General features: G+C 39.8%; 1 protein-coding gene across 3 annotated transcripts in view; it reads left to right on the forward strand.

Moving 5' to 3' along the window:
* Positions 1-22,964, forward strand: part of CAMK4 (calcium/calmodulin dependent protein kinase IV) — a 113,221-nt gene that overhangs the window by 22,747 nt on the left and 67,510 nt on the right. For all 3 annotated transcript variants that reach the window (XM_044446499.1, XM_044446497.1, XM_044446498.1), the window contains exon 2: positions 20,940-21,018. In XM_044446499.1, the coding sequence (XP_044302434.1) occupies positions 20,940-21,018 (79 nt within the window). The remainder of the gene's footprint in view (positions 1-20,939; positions 21,019-22,964) is intronic.

A 22,964-nucleotide genomic window follows, 5' to 3' on the forward strand; every position in this document is an offset into this window, starting at 1 on the left:
GGCATTCTGGATCAAGAAAGCTAACTTTATTAAATTAATGCATGGATTTGATTTCTGTGTAGTTTTATATGCATAAGTCTCTCTTGAAAAAGAGAGCCAACTGCAATTTTCAGTAACATTTATCTGTGATTTTGCTGATTTTAAAGTTTCACTGTTTGCTTATTACTTATCTTTCCCTGAAACGAAAGATATATTGGTGGAATTACGTACTTAAACATGGAATTTTAAATAGATAGTGAGATTTAAAAGTCAGAGCAACTGCAGGTGTGTGATGCTGAAGGCAGGCAAGTTATTTAAAATAGCTGCATGGAGGTGGTTTTGAGGAGGCTGGGTATTGATAAAGGTCCACTGTGCAGTGTAGCGGAATTTATTTACCCATCATTCAAAATCATCATAACTCAGCTAAATTTAGAAACATTGCCATATAGCCTACTGATGGGTGTTCCCACACATTTCCTTTAATAAGGAATGACTACACAAGGTGTTTGAACTTTTAAAGCTGCTTCTACTTGAGACACTCATCTTCCAGTGTCGGTGCAGATTATATAAGCCTACCCAATAGCACTCTTGAAGGCTCATGGTGGGAGGGAGAAAATAACTTTTTTTTTTTACTTTTTCCAGTAGCCTGAAACCTTCCCCCACTTTTCCCTGAAGTATTAACATACTGTGATTTAGACGAGGCTGCTAATCCCAATTCAGAGTGTGTGGGGTACATTTCTGGAGAGCGAGTAAGGGAAAGGGTGTGTGTATAGCCCTATATATGCATAGGCGTGCATACAAATACTCGGCATGTATTAAATCTAATTCATTCTTCAGGATGCTATTATCTACTAGGGTAGTGGTTTTCAACCTTTTTATAGTTGGGGACTGACAAAAATAGGAAACTGTTGGGGGGGGCAGCTGAGGAAAAAGAAAAAGCATATATCCATAATATAGTATTTTGTGTATTCGTTTTTAAATATAATAACAAAAAACAATAATTCTATAAAATAACTGGAAACTGAGCAGTAAAAATGCTAATAAAAGAATAAAATATTGAAATTTAATGTAATCAAATATAACCAAAATTTTTAGAGTGCAATATTTAATTCAAATAAGGCTAACGTGAAATCTGCTGTTGCTTCTTTTCAAGAACACTTGATAGTCATGGCTACAGTGTTGTTTCCGAGAGACGAAGCACTGCACTGACATCCATTCTGTTTCTCTGTTTGGTTTTTATCAGGGACAGGGCTGAAAAACTCTGTTCACACAAATATGTGGTGGAAAATGCGAGTAACAATTTAATAGCTCTGTAACTCAGAGACAGATAGTCTTTTTCCAGTGATATCCAAAATTGTGACAATGATTGCATTTTATGTTTGGACACCAGACTGACATCAGAGCTCTTTCCCTCCTCCTGCCACGATCAGCTCAGTTCTCCTGGTGAGACAGCAGCACTGAGCGAGCCGGAAGAGCGGCCTGAGCGCGAGTTGCTGCCCTTTTATGCATCTCTGAGAATACCTCTCCCACAACTGCTCCTGCCCCCTCAAGGAGCTACGATCAGCAGGAACGCCTGGCCGCTTTGCTCGCCTTGTCAGGTGGCACAAGACCCGAACCAGGCAGCTTGGGGCCACTTGCCAGGCACGGCAAGGGGGCGGCGGAGGCTGTTTTCTCAGAGCTGCATATAAGGGCTCTTCCTGCTTGCTCAGGGCTGCTGCCTCTCCAGGGGAACTGAGCAGATCGTAGCAGGAAGAGGGAAAGAGCTAGTGCGGTGCGTAGGGAAGAGAGGCAGCAGCAAAGGCTGGGCTTGGCAGGAGTGGTAATGCTGGCAGTCATGGCGCATACCTGTTCATCCGCTGCAGGAGTCAGGAGTGTTTGTGTCAACACTGAATTATATGATAGAAAATTATTTATTTTGTAACATTGGTGATGTGTAAAAGTTGCATAAGATCCATTTGATAGGCAGAAAGGTCACAATTGCATGTAGTGTATGTATGTAACACTGGCGGAACAGAAACTGTTCAGATGAAACAGCATTCCTTGCTGCAATTATACTCTAGTATGAGAACTACTACTGGACGTGCTCTAAGAAGACAATTTGTAGTGTCTGACTGGCTTCTTAACTATGAAGATAAGTGGGTCGTGTGAAATGTGGCCTGCTTTCAGAAGTTAACAGTGGTGAGAAGGTGGGATCAGATTGCAGCGGGGGATGAGCCAAAATGACCAGTGATGAGTTTGTTCATTAAAGCTATTAAAACATTTAATTCCCTCCCCCCCCCCCCTTCTCTCTCTCAGAAGCAGGCTGCTCTTCATTGTTTGTGTGCCTGCTTTAATAAAGAACTTTTCTGTTGGACTTTGATAGCAGCTCTCTTTCTTTCATTGTCAGACAGTGAACCTGGCTGTTGTGGTTAGAGCCCCGGACACATATTTTAAAAAAGAAAGGGAGGGAGGGAGTTTGGTATTATGCTGAATTACTTTCTGCCAAAAGAGTGTGCCTGCTTCTACCTTGTGTTTTCCAATTGTATATCAAACAAAGCATCAGAGGAAGCTAAAAGGATGTATATAGTTTTAAATATAAAGCAGAAATTGATTACAGCTGTCAAAGATCACATTTGTATTTCTGAAAGAGGTAAAATGGAAATGCTGGCTATTGTAACAAAGTTCTTTGCTTCCTTTTTCACTTTATTAGTAGCATTTCAGTTATTTTGAACAGATGGCCTTTATTTTCATGTGTGTGACTGCCTAGTACCTCTTTCTGTTTGCCTTTCATGATCAAAATGAATTTCATTGCATATTAAATCTCCACTGTGTGTACGTTTAATGAAATTAATTATCATATGTTAAGTTCTCAGGCATGGATTCCTGTTCACGTCTGAACAGTTAAATGGGAAAATTAAGAAGGCCTGGTGTGTGCTTAAGACAAGGTCCAAATCAGAGTGTGCTTTGAAAAGTGGGCTGGGATCACTTTGGGCACAACCTGGTTTGGCCTGGATCCAAGGCAGACATTCCATTCAGAATATGCAGAGCTTTATGTGTCTGCTGGTTGACTTAGAAGAGGAAGTGAACAAACAACCATAGCTGCTTGAGCTTTTCAGCAGAATTGCATGAACTATGCAAGAATAGTTGCCCCTTTTGAGGGAATGAAGTCTGCTGAATTTCAGACTGAAAATTTCCATGGGCTTTGTGCAAGGGCAGCTTTTAGCAGTTTGTTTATGCTAAAGAGGAATTGGCTTCCCTCTGTTGTTCATACATAAATGGTATGGAAATAGCAAACGTTTTAGAGGTGCGGTTAGGTAAGTAACCTGCAAAAATTTTAGCAATTTTAACTGAAAGCCCTTTCAGTTAGATGAAGGGATTGTGCAATAGGAGTATCTATTTGTGGGCAATGGTTTACTTTCCTTTTTTCCTTTTGTCTTGTGGACAGTTTGTGAGAAAATAACACTCCATAGAGCTGCCCAATCTATAACATTGCAAAAAAAAAAGGTGGGGGGAATTATGCTGAATGCAACATAGTCTGATCTTTGTGACCAGTTAGTGAGCTCCAGAGGATAAATTCTTCTGCATCCTTGTCAAAGGCATTGCGATCAGGAGCAAAACAGTGAGTCCCGTTTCCGCGCTATTAGTGCTAGCAAGTGCTCCCCTTGACAACACATGTGCAGAAGTAGTGATGCTGCTTGGGGCCCTAAGGAGGAGCCTTAAAGCTGCTGCTGTGTTATGTGTCTCTAAGAAATATGAGATCTTCTTGATCCACTGAACGTGGCTGGCCCCAAATCCTCCGTGTGAACTGGTTCTCATAGCTTCTTGTGAAGTCAGGGATCACTGCATCAGGGTTCTCTGGCTGAAACAGAACAAACTGCCTCTGTGCTGGTACTAGCAGAGCAGAAATCATGACATCCACTTGGCTTCCCTCTTTCTCAGTGATCCCAACTCTGCCAGCCCCATCCCAGGAATCCCTGGCAGTAAGATTAAAACCTTCCACCCTCTGTGACTATATGTGTTTTTTTGTTTAGTTGCAGAGTCATGCCCAACCCATCATGGCACCATGGACAACATTCCTCCAGGCTCTCCTGTCCTCCACCATCCCTTGGAGTCCACCTAAGCCCACACCCACTGTCCAGTGACTCCATCTAGCCACCTCATACATAAAAACACGTACAGCCCTGGGGCATCCTGCCAACATGGGATGTGAGCTTTGGAGCTGAAAAGATTGTGAGCTCCTCTTTTAGATCATACTTGCCTACCCTGCATACCCTTCCTTCCTTCCTTCCTTCCTTCCTTCCTTCCTTCCTTCCTCATTGCTAAATCAACCCTAAAACATATGGTATCTCCCTGGAAAACTTAACTAGCAGTATTTCCTCAATATTCACTCTCAACAGAAGTGGTTTATACTTGAATATGCTTATGTGAGTACACACCCCAAGTTAAATGTTTTTGCAAGCCTTGGGATGTGTTTCACTCATGGATTCACATTCACTTACATCTGGATGGGGAACTTTGGGGGTTTGGTGGGTACATCCCCCATCCCATCTACCAGGAACAGCACCAAACCCTGTGGAGTGTGTGTCAGTGTGGTGTAGTGGTTAAAAGTGCAAGACTGGGACTCACAGTCTGGGTTCTAGTCCCCACTTGGCCATGAAACTCATTGAGTGACTTTGGGGCAGTCAGGGTTGCTGCTGTGATGGTAAGATTGAGAGGATAAGGAAGATTATGTAAGCTGCTCTGATTTCCTTGACCCCATCACTTGACCCCATCACTACTAAAATTGGTGGAATAACTGAATTTTTTGTTGTGCCAAAAATGGTGATTTTGCCAAGAGACACGGGATGTAAATAGCATGTCTTGTTTGTGAGCAGAATCATGTTCCCAGGAGACTTCTTCTAGCATCCTTCAAAACTGCTGGGGTTTTGCCATTGCAGCAAATTAGTGTGGGCATGGGGGGTGTCCAAAATGGCCGTGGAGACTGCATGGAACCCCCATGCCACATGCCCCTCCCCCCAACCTGCATCGGCTGGCTTTGCTTTTCCATTTTAATTGACTATAGGTGATTGGTACACTGAGGTAAAAATAATGTATGGCTTTCTGTTTGCACATATGTTTGAACAAATAAGAAACTATTTACTTTTGTGCCAGTCCTCCCTTCCCTAGCCTTCCAGTTTCTTTCCATGTATCTAGAAACTCAGTAGCAGAAACAAAGGTGTGCTATACTATATGTAGGTACAAATGAAGGGATAAATTAATGTACCACTGGATGGATAAATAGGCTTGGAAAAACCTGATACAGCCTCAGGAAAAATTTGAGATCCAAATCTGTTTGGCATCTTCATTATGATACAGAGAAATCCTATTTTATGAGGCAACTCTTCCAAGTTAATACCAAAAGAGCCAGTGTGGTGTAGTAGTTAAGCGCATGGGACTCAGACTCAAGCAACCTGGGTTCTAGTCCCTTCTCAGCCATGGAGCCAACTGAGTGACCTTGGGCCAGTCACAGCCTCTCAGCCCAACCTACCTCACAGGGTTGTTGTTGTGGGGATAAGATGGAAAAGGAGAATGATGTAAGCTGCCTTGAGTCCTTTGTAGGAAAGAGGCAGGATATAAATTGATTGATAGATAAATAAATAAATAAATAAATGTGAGGTTATATTTTTCATAGGATAAATAGTGCACCAAGCAAGGGATAATTTCTCTTCTTTTCCTTTCTGTACTAGATGCATAGTATATATAAACCTTTCCTAACTTTTTGTATAGTATGCAAAATGAAACCAATAATTTTGCATGTTAGTCCCCCTTGACTAAGCTGTCTTCATCTGCCCCTCATACTTGTGTGCCCACTGAGAGCAACCACATGGTACAGGCCAACAGCTGTTTGCTTGCATGTATAAACTGGCTGGAAATGTGCCACTTTCTGTGTCAGGAGAAACCCTTGGGATTTGCTGTTCCCACTTTTTCTCCATGGAGAGATTTTCCATATGACCAAATCATTTCATTCTTCCAGCATGCAGGTATCTCCATATGGCCAGGTTGCTTACAAAACAGCTGGTGGGTGGCCAATGCTCAGAGCTTCCTTGTGATATAATGATAACTTCTTTTAATGCAATGGGTGCTTTTCTGGAAGATGCAGCTCTCCTGTCTCGGAGAAAATGACATGCTGGAATCACTCTTCTTAAAATTTTACCATATCACATGCCTAAGAGAAGCTACTGCTTTCACAGAAAGTATATTGTAACACTGATTCCTTAGGGTTGGTAATTATTCAAGTCATTAATTTGTGTCAGCTTGTGTTATTCAAATTATTTAGTCTGAAAAACACGCAAAATCTCTGTAATCCTCAAAGCAAGTTTATTTAAAATCATGCAGCATGTTATTTTTTCATATAAGGAACTCTCTAGGGAAAATGCACTTTGCATTAAAATCATGTATGAAAAATCATAAAATCATGCAATAGTTTATTTTGTTATGTAGACATATGGTTCAGGAAGAGTTATATGCTGCAGCTTCCAGATATGTGCTTGCATCAGAATCTATAAGCAAACCATTTCACAAATGCTTTTGTATGGTTTTTCCCTACGTTGTGTTATCCCCCTTTTGTGTGGAGTAACCCCTACAGAAACATTAAATTTGTGGGGGTTGGGGGGAGAAGGTGTTTAGTACTTCAAGACTGCATCATTCCCCCGCACTGCTTTAATATTAGAATTAATATCTGTGGTTTAAGAGAACTATTTATAAATTGTTCCTTTCTCAAAACAAGTTAGAAAAAGCCATGCAGAGAGCAATCCTATTCATGTTTACTTGGAGTAAGTCCCTCTGTGCTCAGTGGAGCTTGCTACTAGGAAAGTTGGCATAGAATTGCTGCTTTAGTTATTGATTACATTTTATTGTAACATTGAAGAATACTGGCACTAAAGAATACTGAGAACCCATGTAGATTGGTAATGAACCCCCCAGGCAACAAAATTTAAAATTGTAATTAATTTTTTTGAAACTGTGTCATTGTAATAGCTTGTTGTTCAAGTTACCCAAACATTTGCTGGAGAAAAATAGTTAGATGGGTATAATTATGTCTGTACACTAATAACATGCCTGAGGACATTTCTGAGTATGACATGGTGCAAAGCAGTGAAAGGATAATTATTACTACACATTTTGCAACAAAAAAATAGAATCTTCATCGTATTTACCTGAGCTAAACTTGACTAAAACTAATCTTCTAGTAAGTATGCTTTGTTTTTGCAGTGGATTTTATGTCCTGTTTTTATCATCAGTGATTCTCATACAGTTTGTTGGGGTACAACTGTGTGATGGGAAGGTTGAAGCGACTTTGCTAAATGGGTATCACCAAACCAAACACACAACCCACTCTTACATCAGCTAGACTGGGAAAGTCCCATGCAACCTTTACTGCACCTTCCCGCACAGGCATGCACATGCACACACATGTACACACACACAAAAGTATTTAGGCAGTTTACACATGGGAATGGGAGCAAAAATACCTTAGCATTCTGACACTACAGCTGAAATATAGGAGAAATATAGAAGCCTTATCATTTCTGAGAAAGCAGAGACCCATTTGTAAGCTTTTTAGGGGGAAAGGATGGCGATGTTAAGAGGCAATGTTTGCTCAGATACTAATCCACAGCTACAGGTAGAATACCTTCCCACTGCTCTGGAAGCTGGGGGCCACAATAGTCCTTGCTTTAAAGCCAAGCTCTATATTTTTATTTTCATTCTAAGGTATGCAATGTGGGAGGTATACAGATCACTATCAGGAGTACTGTGCCTACTCTAGAATGAAATGGAATGGAGAAAAAGGCAAAGCTACTAGATACATTTTTTATAGTAACACAGAGAAAATATCTATCTTTCTGAGCACAAAGCTTAGGTGTGTTTCCAATTTCATTCCAAGGAAAAAATGCCTGTGCTCCAGCTTTCAAAGGTTTGGGAGGAATGTTCTATGAAATTATTTTAAAAAGAAAAAGGAATGCAGTTTTTGGAAAGCAGCCTGACAGAAAATATCAATTGGTTTCAGGCAGTGGCACATTTTCAAACTATTTTAATCAGGCATTTCCATTTTTTTCCACTTTTAAAACAGGTGGGTTGCATCCCCACTTCAACTGAGGAGCTGAAAACATGAGCTTGTGGGATAAATGCCATGAATACTGAGGAATACATCTGTTTCTCTCAAATAAACACAACCTGAACATTTTTAAAATCTTCAGAAAAGAAATTTACTCTACTAGCTTATTAAAAGTTGTTTTTAGTTGCTTTACATTTACAGTGTCACCACTACCAACAGAGCTGTCTTAAGATTTGTTCCTTATCTTCACTCAAAGATATGGGTGTTATATCATATATCATGCATAACACACCTGATCCATAATGTTACAAGTGCTCAACAATTCAAGAACATGGATGACAATCAGGTGAAAGTTTGAACTTGTACACATTTATCAAGGTGCCATCCTGGCCTGTTTGAACAGAAAAAAGACCCACAGCTTCTGGCATTCTGAAATGGGATTTATTGTATAATGTATAATTTAGAATACAATTTTATCCTAGCTTCTGTATTCATAACTAGCATCTCTGCATGCACACATAACATTACTGTTACATTCAATTTGTTCTTGTTAGGCGCTGCCAAGTTATCTCCAACTTAGGGTGACACTGTGACTGAATGTCGTCCAAAATGTCTTGTCCTTCACAGCCCTGCTCAGTAAATTCAAGACCATGACTTCCTTTCTACAATTGATCCATCTTCCCCTTCTTCACCTTTGACTTTCCCTGGCATGATTGTCTTCCCCAGTAAGTTCTCCCTTCTCATGGTGTGCCCAAAGCATGACAGCTTCAGTTTTGTCATTTTTGCTTTGAGGGGAAGTTCTGGTTTGATTTGACCTGACATCCATTTGTTCACTTTTCTGTCAGTCCAGGATGTCTGCAAAGCTCTCTTCCAGCTACATACTTCAAATACATCAATTTATATCCTGTCAGCCTTTTTAACTGTCCAGTTTTTACACCCATATATGATGATCTGGAATAAAATGCCCCTGGTGTTCATCTCCAGTGAAATATCCTTCCTTAACTTGATGGTCTTTTCTACTTCCTTCACTGCTGCCCTTCCAAATCTCAGTCTTCTACTTTCTTGGCTGCAGTCCCTGTTTGAATTGAAGACTGAGCCAAGGTATGCACAATCTTTCACAATTTCAGTGTCTCTGTTGCTAATATGAAAGCTATGTAATTCTTTTCCGGTCATGATTTTAGTTTTCTTATAGTTCAGCTGCAGTTCTCAATTTGTACTTTATTCTTTCACTTTTGTCAGGAGTAATTTCAATTCATTGCTGCTTTCTGTCAGTAGCTGGCATCATCTGCATAGCATAAATTATTGATTTTCACTCATTCCTCTGATCCTAATCCAGCTTTCCTTAGGATATGTTCTGTATGTAGATTGAACAGATAGGGAGATAACCCTTGCCCAATGCCCTTCCCTATAGGAAATCATATTGTTTCTGTATTTTTTTTCCGACAGTAGCTTCTTGTCCACCATGCAGGTTACACAGCTGGATAATCAAGTACTGAGGAAGACCCATTTCTTTAAAACCATCCATAGTTTTGCATGATCTACACAGTCAAAGGCTTTGCTGTACGTAGTTCGTAAAGCATAGACTGATCTTCTGAAGTTCTTTGGGCACTCCAGTAACCACTGTAGATTTGTGATATGATCTCTAGTTCCCCTTCCTTTTCAGAATACAGCTTGAATGTCAAGCTTATCTCACTCCATATAGGGTAGAATCTTTGTTGTGACACTTAGAACATCACTTTGCCTGCAGGGAGATTAATGCAATGGTCCTATGGTTGCTGCACTCTTTTGCATCTTCTTTCTTGGAAATTGGAATATATTGAATGTTTCCAGTCTTGGGTCATTGTTTTGTTTTCCATATTTGTTGACATATTTTTGATAGAATTTGGACTGATTTATTTTCTGCAGCTTTGAGTAGTTCTGTGGGTCTCTTATCCCCTCCAGGTGTTGTATTCTTTGCAAGTGCTTTCAGAGCAGTTTCCACCCCACCTTCTAATATTACAGGCTCTTCTTCATAGATTCTGCTTCAAAGAAATCTGTCATTGTTTCATCTCCTCTGTATAGTTCTTCTCTATATTTGTGCCATTTTCCTCTTCTGCTTTCTCTGTTGGTTTCATCATTGCTGTACTAGGTTTGAATTTTCTTTTGATTTCTTGAATCTTCTGGAAGAGGTATCTTGCTTTTCTTGTTTTGTTCTCTTTTATTTGCACTGACCACTGTAATAGTACTTTTTTGTTTCTACATGATTGTTGCTGAAAAATTGCATTCAGGAACCTATTTCTATCACCTTTTGCTTTTCTCTCGCCTGTAGCTTGCTACAGGAATTGTCTTTTTGCATTCTTCCCTCATATATCTGGTTTCAGTCCACAGTTTTTCTGATTCATGGTCAAGTGAGTTTAGTAATACAAGTTTTTTTTTTCATGTGTACTTTAAATTCCTCTATAATGTTGTTTAAGTTGCATTTTGGTACTAGGCACGGTTAGTGATCTTGTTCAGCTTTACTTTAACTTTTGATATTAATAGTTCATATTTAGTACCACAGTCTGCTCCTGATCTTGTTTTGGTAGTGAGAACACAGATTCTCCATCTTCTAATTTCAATTACATAGTCTATTAGATTTCTGTGTTGGCCACCTGGTGCTGTCTATGCGTGCAGTTGCCTGATCAGATGCCTGAAGTATGTATTTAAAATAGATGGTTTGGCCTCACAGAATTCTACGAATCACTTTCCTGCTTCATTTCTGACCCCTTATCCAAATTCTCTTACACCATTTGATTCTGCTCTGTTTTGTGTTTCAGATACCTATGATTGTATTCTAGACACCTATGATTATCAATATATCTTGTTTGGTGTGTTATGAATTTCCTCTTGAATACTAGCATAAAAGTTTTCAATTTCTTCTTCAGCATCTGTTGTTGGAATATATATTTGAATGATGGTTATGTTGATGGGTTTTCTGTGAATTCCGATATATACGATTTGGTCAGACTTTACATTTTAGCCCCTTAGTGCTTGTACTTTCTTTTTACTCAAAGTTAGAGCCATTCTGTTTCTTTCAAGTTTGTCATTTCCAGAGTAAAACACATTATGTTTGTCTGCCTGAAAATGTACCATTCCAGTCCACTTTAGTTTGTTCACTCCAAGTACTCCAATGTTTAACCATTCCATTTCTTGTTTTATGGATTCCAGTTTCCCTTGATTAATTCTTCTCACATTCCATGTTCCAATTGTATGCGTTGTACAGCATTGGATTTTCCTTTCACCTCTGTGCATGTCAGCAACTAAACTTCCTTTTGGCTTTGATCTAGTTGTGTCATTAGCAACCGTACTATTTGTACTTGTCCTTTATTCTTCTCCAGTAGCTGGTTGAATGTCTTCCAAGCAGGGAGTCTCATCTTCTGTCACTTTCTCTTGTTTAATTTTGGATTGTTTCATCATTGGGTTTTCAAAGTAAGAATTTTCAGTAATAATTTACCATTGCTTTCTTCTACACAGTACTAATCAGAGTTAACTTGAATGTCAGTGCCACTGTCTGTGAAAAATCCCCCAAATGGTGTCACCTTTAACTACTGCTACTGCCCAGTAGCTGCTCTTTAGGAATTTCTCTTCCCTCATCACCATTAGAGCTATCTGTTGTCTTCTGTTGATGTGAACATCACTCCTGAGGAAGGTGGATACCCTTAATCTGGTGTCTCAACCTTGTCCATTCTGCCTTGGGTGACCCTGCTAGGATACCAGCCAGATTCTGACCTCCTGGTGGCACTGCTTTTGGCTTCTCTGACGTTCTCAAACCCTTCCACCACAGTAAATTGTGCATCCAAGAGAAGGTTTCTGTGTAATACTTGCTCTGTTATTACCTGACAATTCCATGGATGAGACTACTAGACTTCTGTTCATTTTAAAAGGCTGGTCTTTTGCCTTCCTGCATCCTTATTCTGCTATTGTGTGAACAAAATTTATTAGAGCCCCATAATGCTGCAACTTCTTCTAAAATACATTAAGAGTTCTGCAGAAAAGCTGTCTTGTGGGTAAGCGAGTGGGTGGGTGGGAAGAAAGCAAGCATTGCAATAGGACCAGCTGCTTTTCTTGGGAGTATGTATTCTCACTGTATAACCCACATGGGTTACTAAGCAGCTGCTCTTCCTTTGTATTCAGCATCACACCCTAATGCACAGTGATTGCTATGTATGTTCTCACTATAAGAAACCTAAAGTTTAGGTTGGATCAGAATATCCAGCACATAGGGAAAGTGATAAAATGGGTAGGCAACAAGATTTTGAATTCAGGAGTATTACTCACTTTCCCCCTATTTTTATTGACTGTAAATTATTTCAAGAAGCAAGTAAATTCCTTCATAGATCAGTATTATGGTCTAATTATCAAGGTATGCCAAAATGTGAAGAAAAATGCAACTTCCCATCCAATAACATCCTTGTAATAAGGTCTAAAAAATTTCTAGGCATTGGTGCAATTATAGGAGTTGGGGGCTGATGTCCTGAAAGTCTTTTTTGAGTGCCCTGAATCTTGGCCAACTACCCAGAGTGTGATCACTTTTCCCCCCTGCTTGGTCTGTTTGAGGCAGAGTGGGATTAGGATGAAGAGTGAGCAGAGCATTATTTGTCATATATTATTAATGTCTCACTGGTGGCTTGAATAGGGTGGGGGGGAAGAAAGGATCAGCTCTGTTCAAGATTACAGAAGGTTTCTTACCTAGTCATTCCAAGTGATCCTTTCATACACGTGGAAGGATTTTTTGCATACCCAAAAGCTGATTTAAATAAAATGCATTTGATCTGATTCTTGCAGAATCCACACTGGCTATTCATCTAACTGGGAGTGTCTGTGCCATCTCTATTTCAAACATTTTGCACACAGCCCATTTCACTACTAGAACTGAGAGGTCAAGAGTGAGATATGAAGGCTGTAGCCTTACATATTAGAAGGCATGCTTGCACTATTCTTGGAAAATAGGGAAGTTTTTGGACCAGGCTGTATGATCAGTGCAGCACACTGAGACTTACTTAAACTGTATTTAAACCAGGATGGCCATGACTTGTTCTGCCAAGCAGATCTGGGTGACAGAGTTGTTTGTGGTTTCAACAACCCTTAAATAACTCATGGCTTATTTAGTGTTATCTGAGGGTTGTCTCTCTCAAACAAACCCTGCTTGTATTACAAGGCAGGTGCCTATAGGCAGACATTACCTGATGGCCTCCAAAGGTAAATTAACCCACGCTGGGCTGTCATGTTGGGCCTTTTGAATAATAGCATTTGTAATATGAGATTTTAACATCATAATGCAACTACATTAAAACTCAATCTATGCACATTTTAAACAGGGGTTACAGAGATTTCATTCAATTATATTTAAAACATAGGTCACATTTTATGAATGAAAGATTTTAAATGAATGTTCAATGTTTGTAAGAAATTGCAGGTGTGTTTACTGAAATATTTATTTATTAGTAGCCAAGTATATCATATTTGGACCAGGGCTTCCATAAATTCCGGCTAACATGGATAATAGCTAGAGATTATCTGAGATCCAGTCTGGTATAGCGGTTAAGAGTGCAGGACTGGGACTCAGGCAATTTGGGTTCTAATCCCCACTGATTCATGGAGCCAACTGGGTGACTTTGGCCAAGTCATAGACTTTCAGCCCAACCTACATCACAGGGTTGTTGTTATGGGAATAAGGTTGAGTGCAGAAGGAGGAGAATGGTATTAGCCACTTTGAGTTCTTTAAAAAAGAAAAAAGACTGGATATAAATAGAGCAAAGAAATAAATCAGTTACAGGAATCAGGGTCCAAAACACCCGGAGAGCACAGATTGCCTTTCTCTGAACCAATATCTGCAAACAAGAAGCCAAATATTTCTTGTTTGTGCAAATAGTGTAGCACAGATTATTGCAAAAAGATGTTGTTTTCTAAGGCTGTCTTACCAAAAGTAAGAACCATATCATGATCCATATCTGACATTATTGGAAATAAGGAATAAGAAGCAAACTACCCTTTCCTCCTCCAAAATCCCTCTCTCGCCAGAGACTCTTTTTATCCATCTTTTGGGTGAATACACAAAAGAGTCTTTCTCCCTTCCTTAAACCTGTCTAGCAGGACACCAAGAAGGAATCCTGCCCAAATCTCATCTCTCTCCCCCTTCCCCTGGTTCCGATGAAGGGCAGACTTTGAAAAATCCATTTCTAAGATCCCCAGCTTACAAACACACAGCTCACCTATCCTCAAACATCTTTGATTGTCAGGGTGCCGCAGTGCAAGTCTGTGTACAATGGAATGATGCTGCAGTGCAAACTCCACCTCTGTGAAGTATGTATCCGTAGAGGGACCAAGAGGAATATGTTACTTAAATGGTTGCCAGACTGAAGTTACAACAGAAAAGTTTAGAAAGTTCTTGAAAAAAACAATATCATTAGTCAAGATTTGCATGTGTGTTGATTATTCTGCTTTCCCTTTAAACCCTTATGTAATATTTTCTGACTTTTCATCATGGTATTTGGACATATGGTCATATGTAACATTTCTGCAGTGTTAATAAATTAAAGCTTAAGAGTATCTGTTGCAACAACACTACTTATCTGGTTTATTAATATTGCAGCTTTTGAGATGTTCTGTCTGACCTTACAGTATAACTTCTTAACCTATGTGTTTAGGGTAACGTTGACCCAGGGTATCTTGGACATTTGTACTTTTCTCCTTGCTGAATGCTCTTTTAGTGAAACACGAAACCTCTAGATAAAAAAGGAGCTCAGTGGGAGAGGGTCTGAACTCTACCAAACCATGGACCCCCGTTTACTATGAGAATCCACAGTGCAAGTTCACGTCTTACCAACCCAGGTTTGCTGTTACATGAACAATCCCTGGTAAACCCAACCAGATGATCAGGCTTACTGTGGGTTGTGATCTCACTTCTTCTGCCACAGTCATGGCAACCCAGGGAATGTTCAAGCTGCTCTTCTTGATGCACTTGGGACAGTTTTTTTCTCCCTTTCCCCTCCTGGAGATAATTTTTTGCCATTTCCATTTTGACAGCCATTGAAAGGCTCTCTGTAGTACCCAAGCAGCACATTGGAGGGACTGTCAGTAGCTGATCATCCCCCTTTTTGTGACTGAAATATATCGATAGTTTCGAAAATAATAGTTATTGAAATTATAATAATAATAATAATAAATGAACAATTCTGAAGCTGCAGTTGTGTGTGTTTCTGCTGGTGTGAACATGGGAAGCCTCATCCAGGTATTGATGCGGGAGTACCTGCTGTCAGCAGCACAGCCTTGTTCTTTCCAAACAGTTTCTGAAACCGAGGGGAGTTTCAAAAGAAGTCTGCAGTATAGCGTGGTTGGGGGCAACTACTCAAAGTGGAAAAGATACACACTCTTCAAGGCATAGGGAACCGTTTGATTTACAGAAAGTAAGATACAAACTATGTTTATTGCTTACATTTGCAGTATGCTTTAGCGATCATATTCTCTTAAATTGCTGAGATGAAATGTGGGAAGAGCTTTATATATTCCACTGTCTAGTTGGGGGCTCGTTGATGCACAGTAAATTCAGACCATCTTTATTGTTTGGAATTCTGAACAGATGAGACTAGATTTTAATTAATATGAGCTGCTTTAGGCTGTCATGAAATTTAGCACATCATCCAATGATGATAGTTTATCTGTCAAACCAGTACTTAAAATTCTGGGGATTAAGAGCCATAGATACAAAATCTAAAAGCATATTGATTTGCTCTCCTACCAAAAATCAAAGCAGACAAAACTATAACAGATTTCTATTTACAGATCAAACAGAATCTGGGTGTGTAAAAGAGATTTTATGGCATGTAGAAAGTGAATTAAACACCCCTGCAGAGCTGTTACTGATGTACATTTCGTTTTTTGAATTCGGAATTATGTTCTTGGACCTCCCATGCCATTTCTGGTTTTACATGAGAAGGAATAAGGCAAGGGGAATGTAGAGCAATAAAAGGGAAAGGGAAAAGGAAAAGAAAGGGAAAAGGAAGTGGATCAAAAAGAAGAAAAGGAACAGAACTGAAATCTGAAAGCATAACCAGAGTCCAGTGCTATCCAAACAAAATATTCTCATCCTATGGATTTTTTGATGGTGAAGTGACTTGCTGCTTTATTCACAAATAAAACTTGGCATACTGTGCATTGTTCCATATTTTCACAAAATTGCCTACCAAATCTCGTATTCATGTACAAATGTTTTCTAAAAGTTTATTTTATATGATTTCATCTTTTGACTTGTCCATGTGAGTACTTTAAGAGCATATTTTTCCTTGAAGAATCCATGCTTTTGCATCATTTTTGTTTAGAAAGCATCTTTTTGATAAAACACAGAGAAACCGAATTGATAGATATTTCTTTACGAAAGTCAAGGCAGGACTGCATTAATTTATCCAAATAAAATTTAGACAGGATTGTATTTGTGATGGTGCTAATGGTGCTGCTGATCATGATGATAATGAATTCATTTGAAAATAGTACAGAATTCATGGAATCGTACAATACTAGGGTCAGAAGGGGCCAAGAAGGCTATTGAGTCCAACCCCCTGCTCGTGCAGGACGCCAGTCACACCATCCCACTCAGACGTCTATTTTCTTCTTGAATGCCTCTAGTGTGGAAGAGCACAACCTCTCATGGCAGCTGGTTCCATTGTCATATTGCTCTTACACTTAGGAAATTCTTCCTTGTGTCTAGGCTGCACCTGGTGTACTGTAGTTAAGTGTATTGTTCCATGTTCTATACTGTAGGATGAATGAGAAGAGATCTTTTCCTTCTTCCTTGTGACAGCCTTTGAGGTACCTGTACAGAGTGCTATCTTGTCACCTTGTAGTCTTCTTTTCTCAAAGCTGACAAGTTCTTTCAGCCACTCGTCCTAAGACTTATTTTCCAGGCCTTTTATCATCTTCATTGCCATCCTCTGAACACTCTCCAGATTATCAGCATTGTTTTAAATCCTGGGTGCCCAAAACTGAATGCTGTATTCCAGGTGAGGTCTGACTAATGCAGAGTAGAGGGGAATGAGAACTTCTCTTTTTCTGGAAGTGATATCTTTATATATGCGTTCCAAAATAGTGTTTGCTTTTTTGCAGCTGCATTGCATTGCTGTCTCATATTTAGCTTGTTGTCTACAACACCTCCAAGGTCGCATTCACTCTTAGTACTGCTGAGCCAAGTATTCCCCATCTTATATCAATGCAGCTGATTATTTTTTAACTAGGCATTTGTCCCTGTTGAATTTCATTCTGTTGTTTTCTGCCCAGCATTCAAACTTGTCTGGGTTCCCCTGGATCTTCTTTTTGTCTTCCAGAGTGTTAGCTATTCCACCCAGTTTAGTATTCTCTGCAAATTCAATTACTGCTCCTTGGATTTCATCATCAAGTTCATTAATAAAGATGTTGAAAAGTGCTGGTCCCAGAACTGAGCCCTGTGGTGCCCCATATGCAACCTTGCTCCAGGCTGAGAAGCTACCACTCTCTGTGAGATTAGGTTAGTTTGGCATGACTTATTCTTAAGAAATCCATGTTGGCTTCTTTTTATCACTACTTTTTTCTTCAAGGTGCATACAGAATGATTTTTTAATTATTTGCTCCAGTAATTTCCTAGGGATTGGACTGACTGCTCTATAGTTCTCTGGTTCATCTTTCTTCCCTTTCTTGTAGAGGGAGACCACATCAGCTCTCCTCCAGTCATCCAGCACTTCCCCTGTTCAAGATTTCTCAAACTTTTTTTGTTTTGTTTTTAATGATACAAAATACAACTGTAGTTCATTTTCTGAGCAAGATGCCTTTTTCCTTCTGGATATGCTGGACTGGTTTGTGAAACACAGAGACTTGGCCTAAGACACAATAACCCATCATTAGTAACTAACTATGGTGAGCTGTACAACCTAGACCTTGTCCATGCAGGTGGGTTGTTTTGAAGGAACAAACTGCTCTGACAAACCACAGTTTGCTCTAGAGATTGTTGAACTCTCAGTGAGTTCTTCTGTCCTCTGATCCCAGGAGACCAATCTCATCATGGGCTGCAGGAAGTGGTGAGCCAGCAGCCCGGCAGGATCATAAGAACCTTGCTGATCTCGGTGGTCTTGTCTGTGCTGCTGTGAGCAGCACCTGCTCCACCAATGCACAAGCTGCACTTTGGAGCAACTGGCACTGGCTTGTTGCTCTCTTTTGTGGGGCTGGGGAGCAGAGATATGTGCAACTAAGAGTATGATTTTTTTTTCTGCTCTTCTAAAGGTGTGCGGTTTCATATTTATGGTTGCCCAAAAATAGATTCTTGCATGGCCAATACCTATCCTATCCTGTATACTCCTATATGTTTCATATATAGTAAACTATGCTAATATATTATTTAATATAGTTACTTCAGCAAGGGCAGCCTGGATATCCATATATTTTTTCCTTTTACAGATTATGCCTAAAGGCCACCCATTCAAAAATTAAAAGCATCATTGAGTCCTCAACCGACTCTGTCATCAGAGGTGGTTGTTTGCATTTCCAGCATTGTAAAATCAAATTTTTAACTGACAAAACTGTACCAAAACTGATCCACTCACACTGACCTTGCATTAAATTTCAAGAGAGGAGCAGACTGCAGAGCAGATGGTCAGTGGCAGCAGCGCAGGGCTTGTAGGGCAGGAGAGGAATACAAATGAAAATGGACCCAGAATTGGAGCAGGGTGACAAGATGGATTCCACCATCTGGGGTACCTGGTAGAGGACTGGGGGTAGGGGAAAGGGAAGGAGAATAACCCATAGTAAGCCAAATCAACAACCTCTCAGGGTCTGAAACCATGACATTGATCTCCTGGTAACCTATTTGTGAAAAGCTGCACGGTTTACCTTGCAATTGTGTGCAGGACCAGGATCAGACCTATAGGTGCATGCAAGTATCAGAGCCTGTGCAACCATGCAACACAGCTGCGGGGTCTGGAAGGCTCTATAAAATGCTAGCCTGTGTGAATCTCTGTGCTATAGCGGTATGGGCTGGGTTGCATTCCTGATCCTGCCTCAGGTCTTTCCTTCAGTTGTGCCTTGATTCTTTGATTCTGATTCTGATCTTGCATTCAGTTTGACCCCACCTTGCCTCTGGCCTCCTGTATTCTGCTGAGACCTCTGTCATGCCTGGTCCTGGTGCTCCAGCTGTAGACACTTGCTGTCCATTTCTCAGACCTGGCACTGTCAGGCAGACAGCTGCACCACATTGCTTGTCTGCAGGGTGCATAGCTGTGCCATGCGAACTTGCCAGAGAAAAGAGAGATCTGAAACTTCAAAGCAGAGGGGCAATTCTGTAGGTTCCATCACTGCATTCAGTGCACATGAATTTTCATTTTCATACTTGACCAAAAAAAAAGGCACTGAAGGTTTCCTGGGGAAACCAACTGTGTGAGTCTTTCTATCATATCACCAGGAAAACATCCCCAGTTCCCCAAACACTGGAGCATTTTGTACTTTAAAATGTTCTTTAAAAATAATACAACAAATGAGCACAAAAATGCATCACGTGTTTTTTTTAAAAATAAAAGGACAGATGGCTTGAGGTGTGGAGGTAGGAAGAAGACTGACAGCTGAAGTAGCACTCCATTCACCATTCTGCCTGTCAGCCATTTTTACAAAAATGAATGACCATGTGCCCTTTTGCAGCTCATTCATGTGGATTTCACAAGTAGCCAAGTTCTCCAATCAAACAAGCCAAAGACATTACCTTTTTGTAGCTTCTGGTTCCCTTCCCAGAGGAGTTAAATCAGGCAAAAAGGGAGACAGGTATGTTCTCTGGGACTGTTTGAGAGAAGTATTTTCTCTGCCATGCATTAGCAGAAGGAAGGAAAGGTTAAGTGCAGATAGGAGTGGAAGAAAGGACAGCCATTATTGCAGGATTTCTCTCAATTGCCATTTCTGGCAATTTGTTGAGTGGCTCAGAATTATTGACTCAGTCACCTTTGTTGAAAGGACTTGTGCTCAAAGTCCTTTTCTTGTTCCTTCCCGCACCTCCCCTGCTGTGGCATATGCTTCATGTCACTACTCCTTTTAGAATGTTCTTGCCATGTTGCCAGGTCAGGTCTACTTGGCTTTAATTCCTTTTCTGTGACTTCAGTACCCTGTCATCTTTCTTTCTGTAATACTGTCTCAAATCTACCAACAGAAATGAATGTCAGTATTCAGTGAATAGATGCCTAAGTTTAAAACATATTCATATCACTGTCTCATATTTTTCAAAATATTGATCATCTTCCTAAGAAGGGATGTGCTTGCACGGTAATTAGATTACTTGCTAACATATTTTATAAATCAACATATTCTGCATTAGAACAATGGTGGATGCATCCATGTTTTAGGAATGTTCAAAAATCTTACCAAGCAACATTTATAAGAGTAGAGCATAAATACTTCATATAAGAAAGCATCTTACTTAATTCTGTTATTTTTCTTTCTAACTGAAACATCCAGGAAAGTTGAAGAGTGAAAAGAACTTCAACTAGCTTTAGTTGAAGTTTACATTTCCAATGTGCCAAAAGTAATTGCAACAGTGAAATCAAAAGTCTCTCAGAAAACAGAAAATAATTGTTTCCACTGGAGCCTCTTGCTGTTAATGATTCCCTAGCTGAGTATATGTAGCCAATAGTTGTGGGCATAATTGTCTGGTAAAGATGTGAACTGCAGAGGAATATGGGGGGAAATATATAAAGCAAGTATTTGACTCAAATGGAAAATACAAATAGCATAATGAAAAACAGTCTTTTAATTTCAGGTTTTGAAGTAGACCTGGTTTTGAGAAAAAATCAATATGCTACCTAATACATAATACTGCAAGCATATATTCCATGTACTTAAACATGAATTTCTGTTCTGTTTCCTTCAGAGGTGCTACATCTGTTGTCTACAGATGCAGGCAGAAGGGAACGCAAAAGCCATTTGCTGTCAAAATCTTGAAAAAAACGGTGAGTTCCTTTTTTCTGTTTTCATGAATTTTTGCTGCAGAGAATATGTAATAAAATACAGATGTATTCATTTCTTAAGTGACCAGTCGGACCACCATAGTCTCTTCAGTTTCCTTTTAATTTATATTAATGATGTGGACATCTGCACCCATTAGAGTGAATCTATTCTGAAGGAACTGGTATAAATTTACAGCAATCGTGAGATGGCTCAGTGGGGCAATCTTCTGAGGAGCTACTGTTGCATTCAGAGCCCTGCAGCTGCAGGGGGAAAGGGAGTCTTGAGTTTTCCTTCCTTCTGGCAAACCTCAGCCTCTTTTTCTCTACCTCAAATTGGGGAAGAAACTAACCAGGACAGAGGTCTGATCCTGGAGAACCTTACTGGAGAACTTTGGGACCTTTTGTCGAGTACTGCCAGTGGGAACACCGCTGGCAGTTGCTTTACATCCATGGAACTTTCTGTGGTCTTTATTTGATTCCTCAGGTTGGATGCCTCCTCTACTGAAGAAGAAGGACCTCTGCAGTAGCAAAATCCCTTCCAAACAGAACATCTGGGGGCTTGGATTATAGTACTACTTATCTCTTGTATACTTACTGTTCTATCTGTAAATAATAAAATGGACAGAAAATACCATCCAGGTAAAAGACCTAAATGTTCTTCGCAGGTATTCATGCAAGATGCAGAAATCCTGAACAAAGAGGACGGAGATCATGAAATGGGCATAAAAATAAGAGAAGTCTTGCAAGCTAATTAATATACATATCATGTATGTCCTCATCATTACAATTCAGCACACCAAGGGTGGGGGGGGGGGAATCTCTATACAGGCACAAAGGCAGGGGAAAAAGAAAGTGTCTTAACCCACTGACCTCATGGACTCTTGCAGGAGAAGCAAGGAAGATGTTGTATCTTTGTTCCTGTAAAAGTGGCAACCTTATCTTAAATTTCATGTTAGCATACTGCAGTTGCATCTAAATGCTGCTGGTTTTTAACATACTTTAACCTAACTCGTACTTCATAGTCCATTTGCAAAGCTATCCCACACAACATCTTTTGCTGTCTTCCCAAAAAGGTTATTGAAACAAATTCAGGATTGTTATCAAATCTATACTGTATTCACTAAATTTATTAATTTATGGAGTTCGCTCTATTTATAGTGGTACTCTTAACGAAAGATGTAACAAAGAACTACCAGGTCCAGAATATTTAAATTAATTCATAATCAGACTGTTAAACAAAATTAAGAAACAAGTTATAGGTTTGGTAATAATCTCAAACTCATTAGGGAGAACACAACATTGAACACAATGAGATTTACTCCTAATAAGCATTCATTGGATTGCATTCTAAGAATGCAATCCTGTACTCAGATTTGGAAGTAATAATCCCATAGAACCCAATGGGGCATGTTTCTGAGTAGATTATGCTTTGTGTCTACAATGCTGGATCTGAATGCCTAATACTTATTAAGTGCCTACTAAATGATAAGAGTGTATATAATAAAATTTGCTGTCTATTAATCTTCATCTGAGTAGAAAATACGCCCCCTGCCTTGGAAGAAAACGTTAGAGGTTGCTGTGGCATTTGTTCACACATAATAGTAATCTATAGCTTGTTTAATCAATTGTTGAATTCTGAGCTGTCGTGATATGTGAACCCAGTCATGCTGACAAACCATTGTTTATTAGCTATGAACAACCCAGAAACTAAAGCCATAGTTTGTTGCTAGGTGGTGAACTCAGGGTTGTTCAAATCATTGGTGGTTGTTCCATATGAACACAAAACTTGTAGGTTATTCATGGGTTGTTTTGCCAGGCTACAGAGGTGGTAGGCAAGAGTGGTGAACACACACATGCACAGCCATAGTACTGCATTTGGGATACACAGAAGAACCAGGCAAAGGAGGAAGAAAACAAGGAACAGAGAAAACAAGCCATGGTTTGTATGA

This window comes from Varanus komodoensis, unplaced genomic scaffold (assembly GCF_004798865.1).
Source record: "Varanus komodoensis strain SLA01 unplaced genomic scaffold, ASM479886v1 scaffold5, whole genome shotgun sequence".
NCBI lineage: Eukaryota > Metazoa > Chordata > Lepidosauria > Squamata > Varanidae > Varanus > Varanus komodoensis.